This window comes from Mercurialis annua, linkage group LG8, assembly GCF_937616625.2.
Source record: "Mercurialis annua linkage group LG8, ddMerAnnu1.2, whole genome shotgun sequence".
Taxonomy (NCBI): domain Eukaryota; kingdom Viridiplantae; phylum Streptophyta; class Magnoliopsida; order Malpighiales; family Euphorbiaceae; genus Mercurialis; species Mercurialis annua.
In genome coordinates this window covers 33,916,055-33,934,795 of record NC_065577.1, presented here as the reverse complement: position 1 = coordinate 33,934,795, position 18,741 = coordinate 33,916,055, and the positions used below count along the sequence as shown (strand labels likewise).

The following is an 18,741-nucleotide window of genomic DNA, read 5'->3' as shown; positions in this document are numbered from 1 at the left end:
ATGCATGAATTTGTTTCAGCTCGTAGAACCAAAATTGATTTATTTAGGAAAGAACAATCGTTTCCCACAGACGGCACCAAATGATGATTCTGCGAATGATGATATCTCCTCTTGTCAACCTGCAATCACGAACACAGGTCAGAATGAGTCGGACGTGTTGTGTCCGACTACACTCCGATGCCTAAGTCAGATACCTTGTAAGGTCCAAGATAAATGATATAGTTTTCAAGAGAATATGTTGGGGTTGTACCTTTAGTCTTTCATCCTTTTATAGAGAATCTTCATCTAGTGATTGACTCAAGGTCATCTTCCAGTAGTTGTATTTAATTCGAACTATGCTAGAAGATAGAGATTAGGTTTATCTCTATAATCTCGGATTTTGAAGATCATGTCAGTTAGGATCTTCGTCTGCTGAGTGGTGTCTACAATCTACTATTTGTTATCTTCAGTGCCTGTTGACTGTTTGTGAGGGAGTCAACTGCGTATCCATCAGGACATCTAGGGTTTACTCAAAAACGTGTTTTGCAATCATATGCAAACACTACATTTTTGATAACTCTTTAGAGTTCATGTCTATCAAAAACTCTTTTTGATAATTACACATATATATTAATTATTATTATTATCTTCAAAAGATAATATCTTAAGGAAAACACTTATCCTTAAATTTCGAATTAATATATATTTATTAATTTTATTGGGCTTGTACAACCCATAACTGTTTTGGGCTTGTTCTTTGTGTGCGACCCTGTAGGTTCATATAAAGTTGGCAGTAGGCCCGAAATCTCTATTTCAGCCCACAAGTCATAAGTGGCCTCTAGCAAGATATTATGACTACCCAAGTTATACAAATATCGATAATCCGATTTAACCATTTACAATAATATTTTAATCCTTTTGTCTCTCGATATCCAGATTGAATATAAGGCGTAGTCCTGTCATCCTTATAATATTCAATCATTAGTTTCCTGATTCTAAGTAGACTGAAAATGATAAATCTTTATCAATTCATTTAGCATGGCCATGCATTTCCTTCAGTATATCTTCTTTCAAGGGGCCATAGATATCTTGCTCAAATAAATGAGGGACAAATTCCTTCTCAGTCACTCACATTTTTCACATAGTTACTTTCATATCCAATGACAATCTATTCCATTATCCTGTTAAAGATAATGTAAGACTGTATCAAAATATGAAATAGCTATGTAGAAATCCATGATGATTTCAAGGTCAAAGGATTATACTAATAGAACTGTAATGAGAATTACTTATGACAGTTATCTATGTAATATTCTTAAGGTGGGTCATCCAGTGCCTTATTTCTCAAATAGCACCTATGATTTGACTTTATATCTCATATACATGATTAGTAAAACATAATCATCAGTCAACATCATACTAGTCTCAATGTACTATTAAGACTAGAGATAGATGGAATATAATTCTTTTATAAAACCTAAGAGTGTGTTTGGATACATGGATTTGGATTTGGAATTTGGATTTCAAATTTTACATTTCAAATCCTACATTTCAAATTCATGAATTTCAAATCTATTGTTTGGATGAGCAAAAAAAATTGAACTCTCAATATATATAATATTTAACTAATAATTAACTTTACATTTTTTATTTTAAAAAAACTATATTTTTTTAAATAAAAATTCAAAAATGTATCTTTTTTTTTTGCTTCTAACCAAACCAATTTTTTTCTTTCAAAACAAAAGAGAGTCAACTTTGAAAGGTTTATTTTTTATCAAAAAATATTGAACCAGTTAATTTTCTTAGTTTGGTTTATTATAATAATTTTTTTATAAAATCACATTTATCTGAGCAATTCTGTTTTCATTTTTTTTAATAAAACCAAACCGAAATTTTGAAAGAAGTAATTTTTCTAAACTAATATTTTCCAATTTTTAAAATTTGTTTAAATTTTTTTTAACACTTTTTTTAAATTTTTTTAAATTTTTTTTAATTTTTTTAAAACTTTTTTTAAATTTTTATAAAACTTTTTTACAATTGTTTTAAAAACTTTTTTACGCCCGAATAATTTTTTAAATACAAAATAAAATTTCCAAAAAAAAAAATCACGGAAAAAAAGCTTGCTCCTCTACAAAGTTTTTGCCGTCGTCCTCCGACGAAATTTTTTTTGCGTCCGACGGCTGCAGCTGGTAACTCGAAAGAGGAGGAGCCAGATCTTCTGAGAAAAAAATTTCGGAAAAAAACTGTGGTTTATAAAAATTCGGAAGAAAAATTTCATTTGGATGGCGGTTGCGTGTACCTCGAAAGAGGAGCCTAATCCTTCGGAAAAAAAGTTTCTGAACTCTTTTTTCAAACAAATATGCATTAAAAAAAATTGTCAAAATTTTTTTTCCGGTCGGACGCCGGCAACGGGTACATCAAAAGAGGAGTCCGTTCCTCCGGAAAAAAAAACTGAAAAAAAATGCGGATTAAAAAAATCGTCAGAAAAAAATTTCCGTCGAACGCTGACAGCATTTACCTCGGAAGAGGAACCTAATTCTTCAGAAAAAAAAATTCCAGACAAAAATTCTGTCGAACAAAATTCTGGAAAACATCGGAAAAAAAACCCGAAAAAAATTGGAAAAGAAAAATTTGAAAAAAATATGCGGATTAAAATAATTCGCAAAACTTTCTGTTGGATGGCGACAACGGCTACCTCAAAAGAGGAGGAGCCTGATCCTTCAGAAAAAAAATTCCGAAAAAATTACCGTCGGACAGCGACAGCGGGTATCTCGGAAAAGGAGAAACATATTATTCCTCCAAAAAAAAAAATTGAAAAAATAAATTCGAAAAAATAATGGCCGAATAAAAATTTTAATTTTTTCTCTATTCGAATCGGGTTATAGTCGATTTTTGACTGAATTAATTCAATCGGTTAATTTTTAATATAATAAAGATAATGAGATTATTTGAAATCTATAGGTTGTTGGAGTTATTTCAAATCCTCAATTTTGTATGTGTTGAAATTAACTTGGATTTGACTCAAATCCAAATCCAATAAATTTTATAATCCAAATAGAGGATTTGGCTCAAATCCAAATCCAAATCCAAATCCACCCTTATCCAAACACACCCTAAGGGTTCTACTATCAAGTCACATACTTGATGACCTTAGAAAGAATTAACCATTTAAGTGTTTTAATCATAATATAAAATGATAAAAACTGTCAATCAATAAATAACAAAATGATAAAGTCAATACATAGTCCAACATTATTGACCTAGTGCATACCACTAATAATCTCCCACTTGCACTAGGCCCAATCTACATTAAATCTAATACTCATGGACCTAGTATGACTTTCATGGTTAGGCTGTGGAAGAGCCTTAGTTAGCGTATCAACAACATTATCATTTATCGAAACTCTGCATATCTTCACGTCTCCTCTCTCAATGATTTCTCGAATGAGATGATAACGTCTAAGTATGTGTTTGGATCGCTGATGTGATCTGGGCTCCTTTGCTTGTGCTATAGCCCCATTGTTATCACATAACAAGTTCACTGGATCAGATATACTAGGAACAACTCCTAATCCAGTTATGAACTTCTTGATCTAAACAGCCTCCTTAGCTGCGTCTGAAGCAGCTATATACTCAGCTTCTGTTGTAGAATCAGCAACGGTTTCCTGCTTCGAGCCCTTCCACCTGAAAGCACCTCCATTCAAACAAAACACATATCCTGACTGTGATTTATAATCATCAATGTCAGTTTGGAAGCTAGCGTCTGTGTAACGCTTTACAATCAGCTCATCTTCCTGACCACCACATAGCAAAAATGCATCCTTGGTTCTTCTCAAGTACTTAAGGATGTTCTTAACTGCTGCCTAGTAACTTTCACCTGGATTTGACTGGTATCTGCTCGTTGTACTCAAAGCATACGAGACATCAGGTCGAGTGCACAACATTGCATACATGATAGATCCAATAGCAGAAGCATATGGAATCTTACTCATGCGGTCTCGCTCATCCTGTGTCTTAGGACACCGAGTCTTGCTGAGACTGATGCCATGTGATATTGGCAAGAATCCTCTCTTGGAGTCTTGCATACTAAACCTGTTTAATACCTTATCAACATAAGTGCTTTGACTTAGGCCAATGAGTCTTCTAGATATATCTCTATAGATCTTGATGCCTAATATATAAGCAGCATCGCCCAAGTCTTTCATTGAAAAACACTTCCCTAACCATGATTTAACACTTTGCAGTATGGGAATGTCGTTTCCAATGAGTAGTATGTCATCAACATAAAGCACTAAGAAAACAATCGCGCTCCCACTAACCTTCTTGTATACACAAGGTTCATCTTCATTCTTGATGAATCCAAACTCTTTGATAGCTTCATCAAAACGAATATTCCAACTCCGAGAAGCTTGCTTTAATCCATAAGTGGATTTTTGAAGCTTGCAAACCTTTCCAGAATTCTCTGGAGTGGCAAAACCCTCAGGTTGTTTCATGTACACATCCTCAAGTAAGTTTCCATTAAGAAACGCCGTTTTGACATCCATTTTCCATATCTCATAGTCATAATATGCAGCTATGGCAAGGAGAATCCGAATGGATTTAAGCATAGCTACTGGTGAAAAAGTTTCATCATAGTCAATACCATGTATTTGTCTGAAACCTTTTGCAACCAGTCTTGCTTTATAGGTATGCACATTGCCATCCATGTCAGTCTTCATTTTGAAGACCCATTTGCACCCAATGGTTTTTACACCATCCATCGGGTCAATCAAGGTCCAAACTTTATTATTATACATGGATTGTATTTCAGATCTCATGGCTTCGAGCCATTTTTCAGAGTCAGGACTATTTATGGCCCCCTTGATAGGATGTGGGTTCTTCTTGATCCACAATCATCACATCATTATTCTCAGTTATGAGAAATCCATATCTCATAGGATTATGACGTGTCCTATCAGACCTCCTTTGGCCTTGTGGTACTTGTTCTGGTTCAGCAATTGCCTGTTGATTCATTTATGGTTCCATACTTGGTACAATGCAATTTTGTGTTTCTTGAATTTCTTCAAGTTGTACTGTACTCCCACTGGTTCCTTTGGAAATAAATTCTCTTTCCAAAAAAGACACCATTTCTAGCAACAAACACTTTGTTCTCAAAAGCATTGTAGAAGTAATATCCTTTAGTTTCTCTAGGATATCCTACAAAAAGGCATTTGTAAGATTTGGATGCTAATTTATCTGAAATTAGTCGCTTCACATAAGCTTGACATCCCCAAATCTTAAGAAAAGACAAACTAGGAGTTTTCCAGTCCATATCTCATATGGTGTCTTTTCAACTGCCTTTGATTGAACTCTATGCAAAATGAATGCAACGGTTTCTAAAGCATAGCCCCAAAATGAGATTGGAAGATCAGTTTGACTCATCATTGATCGAACCATAAATAGAGTTCGATTTCTCCGTTCAGACACACCATTCCATTGTGGCGTTCCAGGTGGAGTCAATTGAGAAATGATCCCACAATCTCTTAGATGGTCTACAAATTCTTGGCTTAAATATTCACCACCTCGATCAGATCTTAGTGTTTTAATATTTTTACCAAGTTGATTTTGTACTTCATTCTTAAATAATTTGAACTTTTCAAAAGATTCAGATTTATGTTTTATCAGATAAACATAACCATATCTACTGAGATCATCAGTAAAAGTAATGAAGTACTGAAATCCACCTCTAGCATTTGTACTTAATGGACCATATACATTTGTATGTATAAGGCCCAATAAGCTTTTAGCTCTTTCACCTTGTCCAATAAAAGGTGTTTTTGTCATTTTTCCCACTAGACAAGATTCACATGTTTCAAATGATTCATAATCAAATGTATTCAAAAGTCCATCTCTTTGAAGCTTTGATATGCGTTTCTCATTTATATGGCCTAAATGACAATGTCAGAGATAAGTAGAGTTTAAATCATTTGACTTAAACTTTTTAGCATTGATGTTATAGATTGATTTTTCATTAGTGTCTTCAACATTTAAAATATAAAGACCACTACTGCGTGGAGCATATCCATAAAGAATGTTATTATGCGAAATATTGCATTTATTATTTCTAATAATAAATTCAAAACCATCCTTGTCCAAAAAAGAAACAGAAATAATATTCCTACACATTGTAGGTACATAATAACAATAATTTAAAGATAAAATAAGTCCACTAAGCAAAGATAACTCATAAGTCCCTACAGCTAAAGCAGCAACTCTTGCTCCATTGCCAACTCGTAGGTCCACTTTGCCTTTTGTCAAACTTCTACTCCTTTTGAGACCATGCACATTAGTATAAATGTGAGATCCAGATCCAGTATCTAATACCCATAAATAAGAAATAGAAAGATTAATTTCTATAACATGAATACCTGAAGTGGTAGTCTCACTACCCTTGTTCTTCTTCAGATCATCCAAATATTTCTTGCAATTCATTTTCCAATGTCCAGGTTCCTTGCAGAAAAAGCAAGTTCCTTCCTTTGGCGGTTTTTCTTTGGATTCATCCTTGGTCTTGGGCTTGGGCTTGGGCTTAGACTTCTTGGAAGCCTTTCCCTTGCCCTTACCAGACCTTTTCATACCCTTTCCCTTGTTGACAATAAGAGCATCCTTAATCTCATTCTTGATGCTCTTTTCAGCAGTTTGAAGCATCCCATGCAACTCTGTGATGGTCTTCTCCATATTATGCATATTGAAGTTCATGATGAAACCATCATAAGCCTCAGGCAAAGATTGGAGAACAATGTATGTAGCCAACTCTTGGGCAATTGGGAGACCGAGCCTGTCCAAATGTTCAAGATGACCTTTCATCTTCAAAACATGGGACTGACTGAGCCGCTAGTAGTCAACTTGCAAGAAAGCAAATCCTTGATGGTATTGAACCTCTCAATTCTTGCTCTCTCTTGGAACATTTCCATGAGATCAGCAATCATGGTGTTCGCATCCAATTCCATCATTTGCTTTTGGAGTTCATTCTCCATGCATCCAAGCATAATGAAAGTGACATCAGTAGAGTCATTGAGATGCTTCGTATAAGCATCCCTTTGAGCTCTAGTAGCAGCAGGAGCTGGTTCTTCAGGGAGGGGTTGATCAAGGATATATTCCTTTCTTTCTTGCCTAAGAACAATTCTTAGATTTCTGTACCCACTACAAAAAATTTGGCTTCTTGTGACAAAAAAATATGTGACAAACTATATTTTGTCATAATAAATAGGTTAGTTGTGACAAAAAAAATTATTTTGTCACAATGAGAGTTCAATGAAATGATATTGCGACAAATACATATTGTGTCAACCATTTTTGTCACTATAAAAAATAATTATGTTTGTTGTGACTAACTATTTTGACAAAAACATGTTTTGTCGCCGTAATTTAAAATATTTTTATTATGACAAAATTATTCTTATCATAATATTTAAAAAAGTTGTGACAAATTTTATTTTGCAGCAATTAGATATATTTTGTCACTATAAAATTTAATTACGTTTGTTGTGACAAAGTATTTTGCCAATAAAAGATATTGTAATAAATTATTATTGTGTCAAATTTTGTCGTCACTTATAAAAAAGTAAATATGTCTTTGTGACAATGTATTTTGCCAAAACAAATGTTTTGTTTTCGTATTTTAAACCTACAGTTATAACGACTGCATATGGACCTGATGTCAACCGTATGTCAACCTTATAAAACACAAACATAAACTCTTTCCACTACTGTTTATTGTGTCAAATTTATTTGTCAATAAAAAAAGTAAATTTTTTTTTCTGACAAAATATTTTGCCAAAACAAATGTTTGGTTCCGATATTTTAAAAAGACAGTTATAATATTTATTGTGTCATATTTATTTGTCACTATATAAAAAAGTAAATATATTGTTGTGACAAAGTAATTTGCCAAAACAAATGTTTTGTGCCTGTATTTTAAACTATAGTTATAATAACCGTAAATAAACCGTTTATTGACCATATGTCAACCTTATGAAACACAAAATACACACAAAATAGAGAAAGAAAAACTAATTGCAGAAAATAAATGGTAAAATAGAAAATATATACAGTTATAATGAAAAAATAAATTTTAGCATAATATTTAAAGACTTTAGTAACGAATTTATTTCAGCAATTAATTAAACTTATATAATGTTGTGATAATTAAATATTGTGTCTAATATTTTTGTCACTATAGCAATTAATTGTGTTTGTTGTGACAATGGGTTTTGACAAAAACTGTTTTGTCACTGTATATTAAAAATACAGTTATTATGATAAAATAAATTTTATCATAATATGTAAAAATATTGTGAATAATTTTATTTTTCAGCAATTAAGCGAAATTAAATGATATTGTGATTAATAAATGTTTTGTCACCATGGAATTGAAAAAAAAAATATGATAATAGGTTTAAATGGGTTATGAAATTATATTTTATTTTGATAAAAAAAGGTATATGACAATTAAGATTCAAATATCCAAATTAGGTTAATCGAAGCACTCTTCATTAGGGAAAAACTTTTTTTGCTGAATATTGACACCACACTACCGCATCAATTCCATACGTTTGTACGCTTCTCACGCCGCCGCACTTTCATTGATTTGTGTTTGTTGATGCTTATTTGTCCAGGTATTTTTTAACTTATGAAAAGAGACTAAATTGATTAATGTAGGATGAATTTCACATTCAAATTGCTTATTTGTTCAATTGATAATTTAATTTTTTAACTGATTCGTACAAACTCGAGGTCGGGCTTAAAACTCGACGACTTATCACCTATTCTCGAGTTTATTAGCTCAGTAAAATCAAGAACTCGAGGTTTTGCTTCCATTTCGTCGAGTATTAAGACTTACATCAAGTTTGTGCTTTGACAGAGATAAAAAAGTCGAGTTAAGGATGTAACTCGTCGAATATTAAGCATGACATCGAGTTTAACATTGCAAACGACGTATAAACTCGAGTTAAGTTTAAAAATTCGTCGACTATATAGGCTGACCTCGAGTATGTTTAACAGTAACACTAACAAAATGTTAGCCTTGTTTTAGAACTGCAGGTAGTTCAGGGAAAGAAATTGGATATATTTTTAAAATAGCTAACGGTATCTGATTTGTAATGGGTAAGTTTTAATTATATTTTCAATTGATAGATTTGTACCAAATATTGATGTTGCCTAATATATTATTTTGGTATTAAAGGGACGCCATCAGACAAAAGTTGGATGACGTCGTACCGATTTAGTTCATGTTATATTCAAGGGGTCAAAAATTTTCTGAATGTTGCAAAAGACTTTACTGATTCAAATGGCAGAGTTCGATGTCCATGCAAGAACTGCATCAATATTTATTTGAAGCCATTGCAAGAAGTAAAAATGGATCTATATCAATATGGAATTAGTGAAAACTACACAAACTGGGTGCACCATGGTGAGACTTCTCAACCTCGTGATAGTTTAGATGGCTCTATTAATTCGGACAATGAATTGGAGGATAGTGGAAATGATGTTTCAGAAATGTTAGATGATATGTGTAATGCAACTTTTATGGACACCGACATGGAAGACAGACTTCCCAATCAAGATAATAACATGCTAGAAGGAGAAGTAGCAAAATTTGCTAAATTGTGGAATGATTCTCATTGTGAACTATATCCTGGAAGTCAAAAATATTCAAAGCTCTCTTTTCTTCTTAAGATGATTAATATCAAAGCACTCACAAATTCTAGTAATAAGTCATTTTTTTCGAATTTGGAGTTGTTCAAGGATGCACTCCCGAGAGGAGAAACCCTTCCAAGCTCAAGTTATGAGGTTAAAAAATTGATGCGTGATTTAGGACTCGGTTACGTAACTATTGATGCTTGTGTAAATGATTGTGTGCTATTTTGGAAGGAAAATGAAAATCTTGACACGTGTCCAACTTGTAAGGCCCCTAGATGGAAATTAGGTTTCGGAAAACGCAAGAAGGTTGCTCAAAAAATTCTTAGACACTTCCCTTTAGTACCTAGACTTCAGAGGTTATTTATGTCTAAAGATATTGGTGAAAATATGAGGTGGCATAAGGAGAAACGTGTAGATGATGATACGATTAGACATCCAGCTGATGCTACGGAATGGAAAGATTTTGACCAGAAATATGCTTGGTTTGGCAAAGATGCTCGTAACGTGCGACTTGGGCTTGCTAGTGATGGATTTAACCCTTTTGGAAATATGAGCACGAGTTATAGCATGTGGCCGGTGATTGTGACGCCATATAACTTACCACCATGGAAATGCATGAAGGAGAATTTTTTGATGTTATCTTTGCTTATTCCTGGTAAGGAATCTCCCGGAAATAATATCGATGTATATTTAAGGCCATTAATTGATGAGTTAAAAGAGTTATGGGAGACCGGTGTGACAACATATGATGCATATAGCGGTAAGAATTTTCAATTACATGCTGCATTATTATGGACAATAAATGACTTTCCAGCATATGGAATGTTATCTGGATGGAGCACAAAAGGAAAATTGGCATGTCCTGTGTGTAATAAGTGGACGTGTTCGCTAACATTAAAAAATGGAGTGAAGCAATGTTACATGGGTCATCGGAGATATTTACATGCCCAACATTCTTGGAGAAAAAGCAGAAAATTTGATGGCAAACCAGAGCACGGGTCAAAGCCTGAAGAGTTGTCAGGAGATGAAGTTCTAAGGCAATTAGATTTGCTTCCAAAAAGCCTTGTTTTTGGGAAGACACCTAACCAAAAAAAGCGTGCACGTGGTCCTGAAGAGCTCAATTGGACAAAGAGAAGTATATTCTTTGAATTGCCTTACTGGAAAACATTAAAATTACGTCATAATTTAGATGTAATGCATATTGAGAAGAATATATGTGAAAATATATTGGGTACGTTGAATATTGATGGAAAATCTAAGGATAACATTAAGGCTCGAATGGATTTAGAAGCAATGGGTATAAGAAAAGAGTTACATTTACAGCAAAAGGGAAATAAATTTTTTATGCCACTTGCTTGTTATACATTACCGAAGCCTGAAAGGAGAAAGTTTTGCGAATGGTTGCAGTCAATCCGGTTGCCAGACGGATATGCTTCCAATCTTTCTCGATGTGTAAGTGTTCAGGACTGCAAAGTTATGGGGATGAAAAGCCATGATTATCATATATTCTTGCAACGGTTACTTCCAGCATCAATTTGTGGGTCTTTGCGTAGTGAGGTTTACACTGCATTATCAGAGTTGAGCTCTTTCTTTAAGGAGCTTTGTTCGAAGACTTTAAAAAGATCTACAGTTAAAAAGTTGCAGAGCGATATCATTTTGATAATATGTAAACTTGAGATGATATATCCTCCATCTTTTTTCGTGGTAATGATGCATTTGGCAATTCATCTGCCACGTGAAGTAGAATTAGGAGGCCCTGTTCACTATAGGTGGATGTACTTTATTGAGAGGTTAGTTGATAAGGAAATTTTATTTTTAGTTTTCTTGCTGCAGTTTTAACTAATTTTTATATATCTATATTGTTTATTCACATTTACAACAAATTTGTTGTGCAGGTTCTTACGTACTTTGAAAAATTATGTACGTAACTTAGCTCGACCGGAGGGTTCAATTGCTGAAGCGTATATCACTAAAGAATGTTTGAACTTTTGTTCACTGTATTTTCATGGTGTTGAGACAATATATAATCGCGTTGAGACTTTCTTTACAAACAAAAATCAATAACATTCTTCATCTTGAACCTCCATAAATTAGCTTCCTCTTCACTCCCTAGGCAGATGTTCTCTTGAGTTTTAGAGGACCCTCATCTTCACTAACACAAGAAGAGCTTTCCTTCCAACGAGCATACAAATATAATGACGAAGCGTAACGAGCACGGTGTTCTTTGACATCATAATCATGCCCCATAACTTTCCCATCAACAAAGAACTCAGCAGCGGAAAACATATGAACTCCACAATCACTACGAAAAGTGAGAAAAAAATAAAAAAACATAAGAAACAAGGTTGACATTAGGTTCCTATTCTGTCACCATAACTCTTTAATATAACCCAACCAACTAAAGTTAAAAACAAATTATAGACTTACACATCATTTTGGATAGGCATGTTTTCCACAATCTCTATTCTGAACGGATCAGTTATTCTCTTTCCCTCATAAGCACCGGCAGTAGTATCGATGTCATCTCGAGAATCATAAAAATTGGTAGCTTGAAGGAATAGTGGAAGTAACACACTGTAGGAAGTAACATATTCAGTTGCTGATCTGTCATTTTGCGCCGACCTCAACGAATTGTAGATATAGATGCATCGTTCCTTGAAATTCAGGCGAGCCAAAATCCAATGCCAATCGTTAACACAATTGATCGGAAAAAGAACATCGTCAACATCAGCCCAATTCGTATTGCAACGCATAGCACCACCTTTAATGTAGATAGCCACTGTATGTTTCAAAGAAACAAGTGACACATCTTGCTTTTTCTTGTATGCTGTGTAGAGAGTTTGAATACGCCGATCAAAAAAATTATCAGTTGACGTACATCTACTGTTTGCAGCACATCCAGATTTTATTTTCTTTCTCAGATAATAAAAGAGAACATCTACATGCTGCCAAATAAACAAAATTCAAGGTTAAGTAGCCATACAGTCACAACAATGTTATTAACTAAGTGAGCATTAAAACAGGATTTACTTACAGAACACTCAAGAGGCTTTCCAACGTGGTAGAGATGGTAAAACCAGGATTTCGTTTCAATATCAACCACGCCAAGAGAAAGACGAGGATGGAATTTATCAATCTTTGGATCGTATATCCAGCTTTGTCTTCTAAACAAACAAAGAAAAAAAAATTAAATAAGTGAGCATTAAAACAGAACTGAAAAAAGTTAGTCGAGATACGAACTTGGCCCCTTTAGGACGTCCTTCTTCCAGCCAATTCTGAATGATGTTTTGTTTGGTAGCATCACTGAATAAAATGTGATTAGCATCAAATGGACAAATACGGACTTTACAACCAGTTTGCGTCGGTATGAAGCGGCTTGAAGAAGGACCAGACTACCAAAAACATAAGAGAGGATACAGTAAGTAAACTATAAAATTAAACTATAAATATAATTTAAAGCAAACAATACCTCCTTTGATTTGAATTCAGCAATCGATTCACTTGCATTTTTTTTAGTCTGATTGATGGTGTCATCTGGTGGAGATTTTAAATTCAACTCGCTTTGTCGCGAAACCTAGTAAATTGACAATAAACAAATTAATATAGTTAATCAAAACAGCTTAATATCAAATTATTAAATATACCTCAAAATTCGGAGAGATAACATCAACGTGTTCGGAAGAAACAATAACACAAGGTTCACCACGGTCATCCTTGCCTTCAAGTACAGCCTTCTCGCAAACCAAATCTTCCAATTCGACTTTTTCAGCACCTTCTTCTTCATCAGCAGACTCCCTACCATCCCTTTCTTTGCTGGAAGTAGCTTTAGTATCAGCAGAAACAGGAATAACAGACTCCCTACCATCCCTTTCTTCTCGTTCCGTTACTATAGAAGTACCATTTTTACTTGGTTTCACTGAAATGTCCTCTGCAGGAAGAACAACCTTTTTTCCTTTGTCAACCCTTGTCTGCAAGCCATCAGAAACATCATGTTTCTCACTTTCAACCTGATATAGATATGGAGTTAACATTAGGTTCCCATCAGGTTACAATAACATAATATGAAATAACATAAATTATATTTAACTAAACTCTAAGTGATAAAAGTACAAAATACATAAATCAAAACAAATTACCGTTTTAGAATCACCAATCAGAGTTAGCCTATCATTCAATGAATTGACAACTGTCAAAAGTTCGGAACATTTGGAAGTGAATAAACGTTTCAAATCAATTATATCATCCTTAATCGTCTTTTGACCAGCCATCAAAATTTCCAGCCTCTCTTCCATAACATTTAAATTCGAAGTGTTCGACGTTGATTCACCGTCCTTCAATATATTAAATGCCGGACAATAACCCTCCTCGTTTCCCTTAATTTTTTTGAATAAGTCACTGTCACGACCCGATTCTCGGCATCGAGACCGGCGCTAGGGAATGGGAGTGGTTGCTCCGAAACCCGTAGCAAGCCTTAAAAATACATTAAAATCACTTAAAATTTTTCGCGGAATTCAAATCATTTTCGAACATTTTAAAATCGCAGTTTTAAAACGTTCTTATAAACATTATCATTTAAACCATGCACATAATTTTCTCTTTAATTATTGCATTTTAGTTTCAAAACCATTTCTCTATGGTTTATCATGCATCTCAATATGCGTACCATCTTACTATGGTAATTACTGCATTTCACTATGCAGGCCATTTCTCTAATGGACTTAACTGCATTTCACTATGCAGATGCGTTCGCCGCATTTTATTCAAGTGCAGTCGCTCGGACTTTCGCACAGCATTCACATATTACATTATATCAGAGTTTAAGCGTTATAAATATAAAGCATAAATAAGTCCAACGACTACTAAGGTATCACCGTTCATTATTCTAGCTACTGCAACTCTAGACACATAAAGGAAAGTCATTCTCACTTATTCAATCCAGGAATTTCCGGAACAAGAAATTGGAAATCCACACCTCAAACTACTCGCCTGTAAAAATATTAAATTCAACGGGGTCAGTTATAAAAACTGGTGAATGCGTACAACATGTACTAATAAACATTAATATGAAAGCAATGCATTCCAGATTACCGATTCATATGAAACCCTAAACCATGATTCATGTTCCTATATGCTTTCAACACAGGAAACATAAATATTCCATTTTTTTTTTCCATTCCATTCGGGTTAACCTTTTATTTTTCTTTGGCCGTATTTATTTTCTCTTTTTGTACTTTTAGCCAGTCAAATCCGATTATTTTTATTTTACGTATTTGAAAGTCCCAGACTCTTCTTACAATACAACGGATTTCGGCAGTACATAAATACTGTCGCCAATTTCACTTTTTTTTTAATAAAAGGTTCAACCTCTCAGATCTCGGCAGTTTGCTGACTGCCTTTGGTCGTCTATATTCCGTTGCCTCTGAAGATCTGCCATATGTCTAGGCCGTCGCCTGACTTCCAGACCGTCGTCCAGATTTCCACATACCATTTTCACATGCAACCATTCTAAATGCAATACCGGTGATCACACAGCACTATTGCCGCCCAATAGTAAGCACGTTTCAATGAATCTAAATCGGTTTCAAAACTATGTATATAGTTCATGCGATTTAAATTCAAAATAAAATAAAGCATTTGCAAATCATGTAAAGCAGTTCGCAATATTTTTAATACTAATATTTAGCAGTATAAGTTGTAAACACACTCACAGTACTCGCTTATTCCAAATATAAAAATACCACCCGTCGAATATTCAAAACCTTTGCTCGCCGGTTTCCGCGACAAAACTCGCTGGATCTAATTTAGAGATTAAACATTAATAAATGTAATAACTCTAAATTCTAGGATATACTCTAGACCGACTCAACCATATAAACCACATAATCACAAACCAAATTTGATTCCGACTATCTATATCCGCGTCATCGTATTTCTATACGATACACCACGTAGTTTATTTATTTCAATAAATAAACATAGAATTATAATTCCATATAATTCTATCACACATTCAATTCACATAATTTTCTAAAATACACTTTTAAAAAATCTCATCAAACATATCACAATTCACAAATATCCAAAAATATTTTTCCGTAAAATATTTTTGACCCGGGGCTCGGCCCCCCCTTATTTTCTGCCAAAAACATTTCGGCACTAACTGCTGCCAAATGAGTTTAGGACTGAGCCAACATGCTCTATCCCCTCTACTCATACTCCGGTCACCGTATTCCGGTGGTTTTGGCCGGAAAACTCAAAAACGCTTAAAACGCTTAAAAATTCATTTTAAGCCATTTTAACACCGAAATTCACCAAAATCATTTTCAAATACATTTTTAATTTTTGTCTTGTAAAAACAGCAGCCCAATATTTTTAAAATAATATTTTCCTTTATTTTAACCATTAAAACCGAAATATCAATTAGTAATCAAAACCGATTATTAATCCGTCAAAACACCACACAAAAATCATTTAAACTCCACAAATAATTATCAAACACATTTCATAAATTTTTTTTATAAATAATTTCTGCCCAGAAATTAAAATGACAGTTTTACCCTTTTTAGAACAATTTTGGCCGAATAGAGTTATTAAAAATTAAACCCGATTATTAAACCACTAAAAATTAACCATCAACCATTTAATTAACATCAACCACAAATATAACTCATCCATGAATAAAATTATTTCCAGAATTTAAAAATCAATTTATTTACCATTTTTAAGCTATTTTTAAGCTTTAAAACAATTAAAAACCGAAACCCAACTAATTAAATTAACACCCGAATTAATTGACATTTTTAATCCACAAAAATTTCACTTTAAAGCATATATAAATCTCAACATATAGATCAGCCCAGAAATTTAAATAAATAATTTAATTTTTACGGAAAAATTATTTAAAAACCGAAACCCATTAAACTAGCAACTAAAACCAACTAATTATCCATCAAACATCACATATAAACCATCTTAAGCATGTTTCTAAACCTCAACCAACATCAGCAACTAAAAGTAAGGTTTTGAGCTTGAAATTATACCTCAAACGAACATGCAAATACACACACACGATCTACGCAATATTCCCGACAACTTTTGTGAAGAAAATTTTGAGAGAAAATAAAAGTATAAGGTTTTGTGTTTTGTTTTGTGAAGAATTCGGCACCCACACAAATGAAGAAGATGAAATAGAGACTTGGGCACCAAGTTTATGTAGGAAAATATCTAGATATTTATTTGGAGTTTCAATTATTTACAAGTTTGCCATTATGGCATTCTTGTAAATAATTCGAACTCTAGGGGCAAAATAAACTCAACTTTACCAAATATTCAAAAACATTAAATCATATCATATGGGCTGAGTTAAAATATTTTTGGGCCTTTAAAAATATTTAAAATAATTATTTTTACGGTTTTTAGTGAAAAATCACAAAATTCACTTTTAACACGTAAAATTGCCAAAAATCACATTTAAGGCAAACACATAGCAAATCACATTTTTTACTCTTATAAATTCATCACGTGAATTTATTCACTATTTTCGAGGTCCTAATCAATAAAAATTGGACTCTAGCGAAAATAAACACTAAAAATTCTACGGGGTATTACATTCACCCCTCCTTATAAGAAATTCGTCCTCGAATTTCAAAACAAACTATTACCTTGAGCAAACAAGTGGGGATATCGTTTCCGCATATCCGCCTCTGTTTCCCACGTACATTCCTCAATTGTACGGCTCCTCCAGAGCACTTTTACCATAGGTATCTCCTTACTACGGAGTTTCCTAATCTGGGTATCCACAATTTCTACGGGTTCCTCCTCATAAGATAGTTCCTCGTCTATCTCAACCTCCTGAGGTTGAATAAGTCTATGAGGGTCAGGAATATACTTCCTAAGCATCGACACGTGAAACACTGGATGTACTTGCGACATCTCAGACGGTAATGCTAACTTATAAGCTACCGCTCCTATTCGCTCAATAACCTCATATGGCCCTGCATATCTCGGCGCTAGCTTTCCTTTCTTTCCAAATCGGATTACACCTTTCATAGGTGATATTTTAAGAAACACAAAATCTCCGATTTGAAATTCTATATCCTTTCTCCTCACATCAGCATAGCTCTTTTGCCGACTAAATGCAGTTTCTAAACGTTGCTTAATCAACGGAACTTTCTCAGACGTAATCTGAACAATTTCAGCTCCTGTCAACTTTCTTTCTCCAACTTCTTCCCAACAAATTGGAGATCTACACTTACGTCCATACAACGCCTCATACGGTGCCATTTCGATACTGGAATGATAACTATTGTTATATGAGAACTCTACTAACGGTAGATACTCATCCCAATGGCCTCCGAAATCTAAAACGCACATTCTTAACATATCCTCCAAAGTCTGGACAGTCCTTTCAGACTGTCCATCTGTTTGGGGATGAAACGCTGTACTAAAATCCAAACGCGTTCCTAAAGCCTCTTGCAGACTTTGCCAAAATCGGGATGTAAAAACTGATCCTCGATCTGACACAATTGACACAGGAACTCCATGTAAACTGACCACTTTGTCAATATAAATCTGTGCCAATTTCGCTGCCGTATAGGTAACCTTGATCGGAATGAAATGAGCCGACTTTGTCATTCGATCAACGATAACCCATATCGAATCAAAACCATGTTGCGACTTAGGCAATCCAACGACAAAATCCATGGTTATCCTTTCCCATTTCCATTCTGGTATTGGCAATTGTTGCAAAAATCCAAATGGTCTCTGATGTTCCAACTTCACCTGTTGGCATATCGGACACTTAGCAACAAATTCTGCTATATCTCTTTTCATACCATTCCACCAATACATCTGCTTAACATCGTGATACATCTTGGTAGAACCAGGATGAACACTATACTTAGATCCATGTGCCTCCATCATAATTCTCTGTTTCAACTCCTCTACATTTGGTACGCACACCCTTGTACCAAATTTCAGAATACCACTTTTCAAATTATACTCAGAGTTCATTCCCTTTTGAACTTCTGCAATAACATGCTTTAGTTGAGGATCCGTTGTCTGAAGTTCCTTAATCTGATCATT

At 34.1% G+C, this 18,741-nt stretch overlaps 3 protein-coding genes and 1 long non-coding RNA gene across 4 annotated transcripts; 1 reads left to right on the top strand and 3 right to left on the bottom strand.

Moving 5' to 3' along the window:
- Positions 1-10,900: 10,900 nt before the first annotated feature.
- Positions 10,901-11,721, top strand: LOC126661950 (uncharacterized). The gene is made up of 2 exons (XM_050355834.1): positions 10,901-11,447; positions 11,553-11,721. Exons 1-2 carry the CDS (start codon positions 10,936-10,938, stop codon positions 11,719-11,721), a joined length of 681 nt encoding a protein of 226 aa, XP_050211791.1. The 5' UTR covers positions 10,901-10,935.
- LOC126659966 (uncharacterized) lies at positions 11,698-12,639 on the bottom strand. Its single transcript, XM_050353301.2, has 2 exons — positions 12,085-12,639; positions 11,698-11,959 (listed from the first exon to the last, which is right to left on the bottom strand). Exons 1-2 carry the CDS (start codon positions 12,408-12,410, stop codon positions 11,767-11,769), a joined length of 519 nt encoding a protein of 172 aa, XP_050209258.1. The 5' UTR covers positions 12,411-12,639; the 3' UTR covers positions 11,698-11,766.
- A 182-nt stretch (positions 12,640-12,821) lies between these two features.
- Positions 12,822-13,949, bottom strand: LOC126661949 (uncharacterized). Its single transcript, XM_050355833.2, has 4 exons — positions 13,794-13,949; positions 13,302-13,664; positions 13,127-13,231; positions 12,822-13,049 (listed from the first exon to the last, which is right to left on the bottom strand). The coding sequence occupies exons 1-4, from the start codon at positions 13,947-13,949 to the stop codon at positions 12,822-12,824; spliced, it is 852 nt and encodes a 283-aa protein (XP_050211790.1).
- A 421-nt stretch (positions 13,950-14,370) lies between these two features.
- On the bottom strand, positions 14,371-16,841 carry LOC126659474 (uncharacterized). Its single transcript, XR_007634982.2, has 2 exons — positions 16,698-16,841; positions 14,371-15,453 (listed from the first exon to the last, which is right to left on the bottom strand). It is a non-coding gene; the product is annotated as an uncharacterized LOC126659474 (long non-coding RNA).
- Between the last annotated feature and the right edge of the window lie 1,900 nt (positions 16,842-18,741).

Coding starts and splice junctions, on each gene's coding strand:
- LOC126661950 (XM_050355834.1), top strand. CDS start 10,936: ATGGATTTAGAAGCAATGGGTATAAGAAAAGAGTTACATTTACAGCAA. Junction 11,448..11,552: donor TGGATGTACTTTATTGAGAG/GTTAGTTGATAA, acceptor TTTGTTGTGCAG/GTTCTTACGTACTTTGAAAA.
- LOC126659966 (XM_050353301.2), bottom strand. CDS start 12,410: ATGCGTTGCAATACGAATTGGGCTGATGTTGACGATGTTCTTTTTCCG. Junction 11,960..12,084: donor ATGCCTATCCAAAATGATGT/GTAAGTCTATAA, acceptor CACTTTTCGTAG/TGATTGTGGAGTTCATATGT.
- LOC126661949 (XM_050355833.2), bottom strand. CDS start 13,949: ATGGAAGAGAGGCTGGAAATTTTGATGGCTGGTCAAAAGACGATTAAG. Junction 13,232..13,301: donor TTATCTCTCCGAATTTTGAG/GTATATTTAATA, acceptor TCAATTTACTAG/GTTTCGCGACAAAGCGAGTT. Junction 13,050..13,126: donor CTGAATTCAAATCAAAGGAG/GTATTGTTTGCT, acceptor TGTTTTTGGTAG/TCTGGTCCTTCTTCAAGCCG.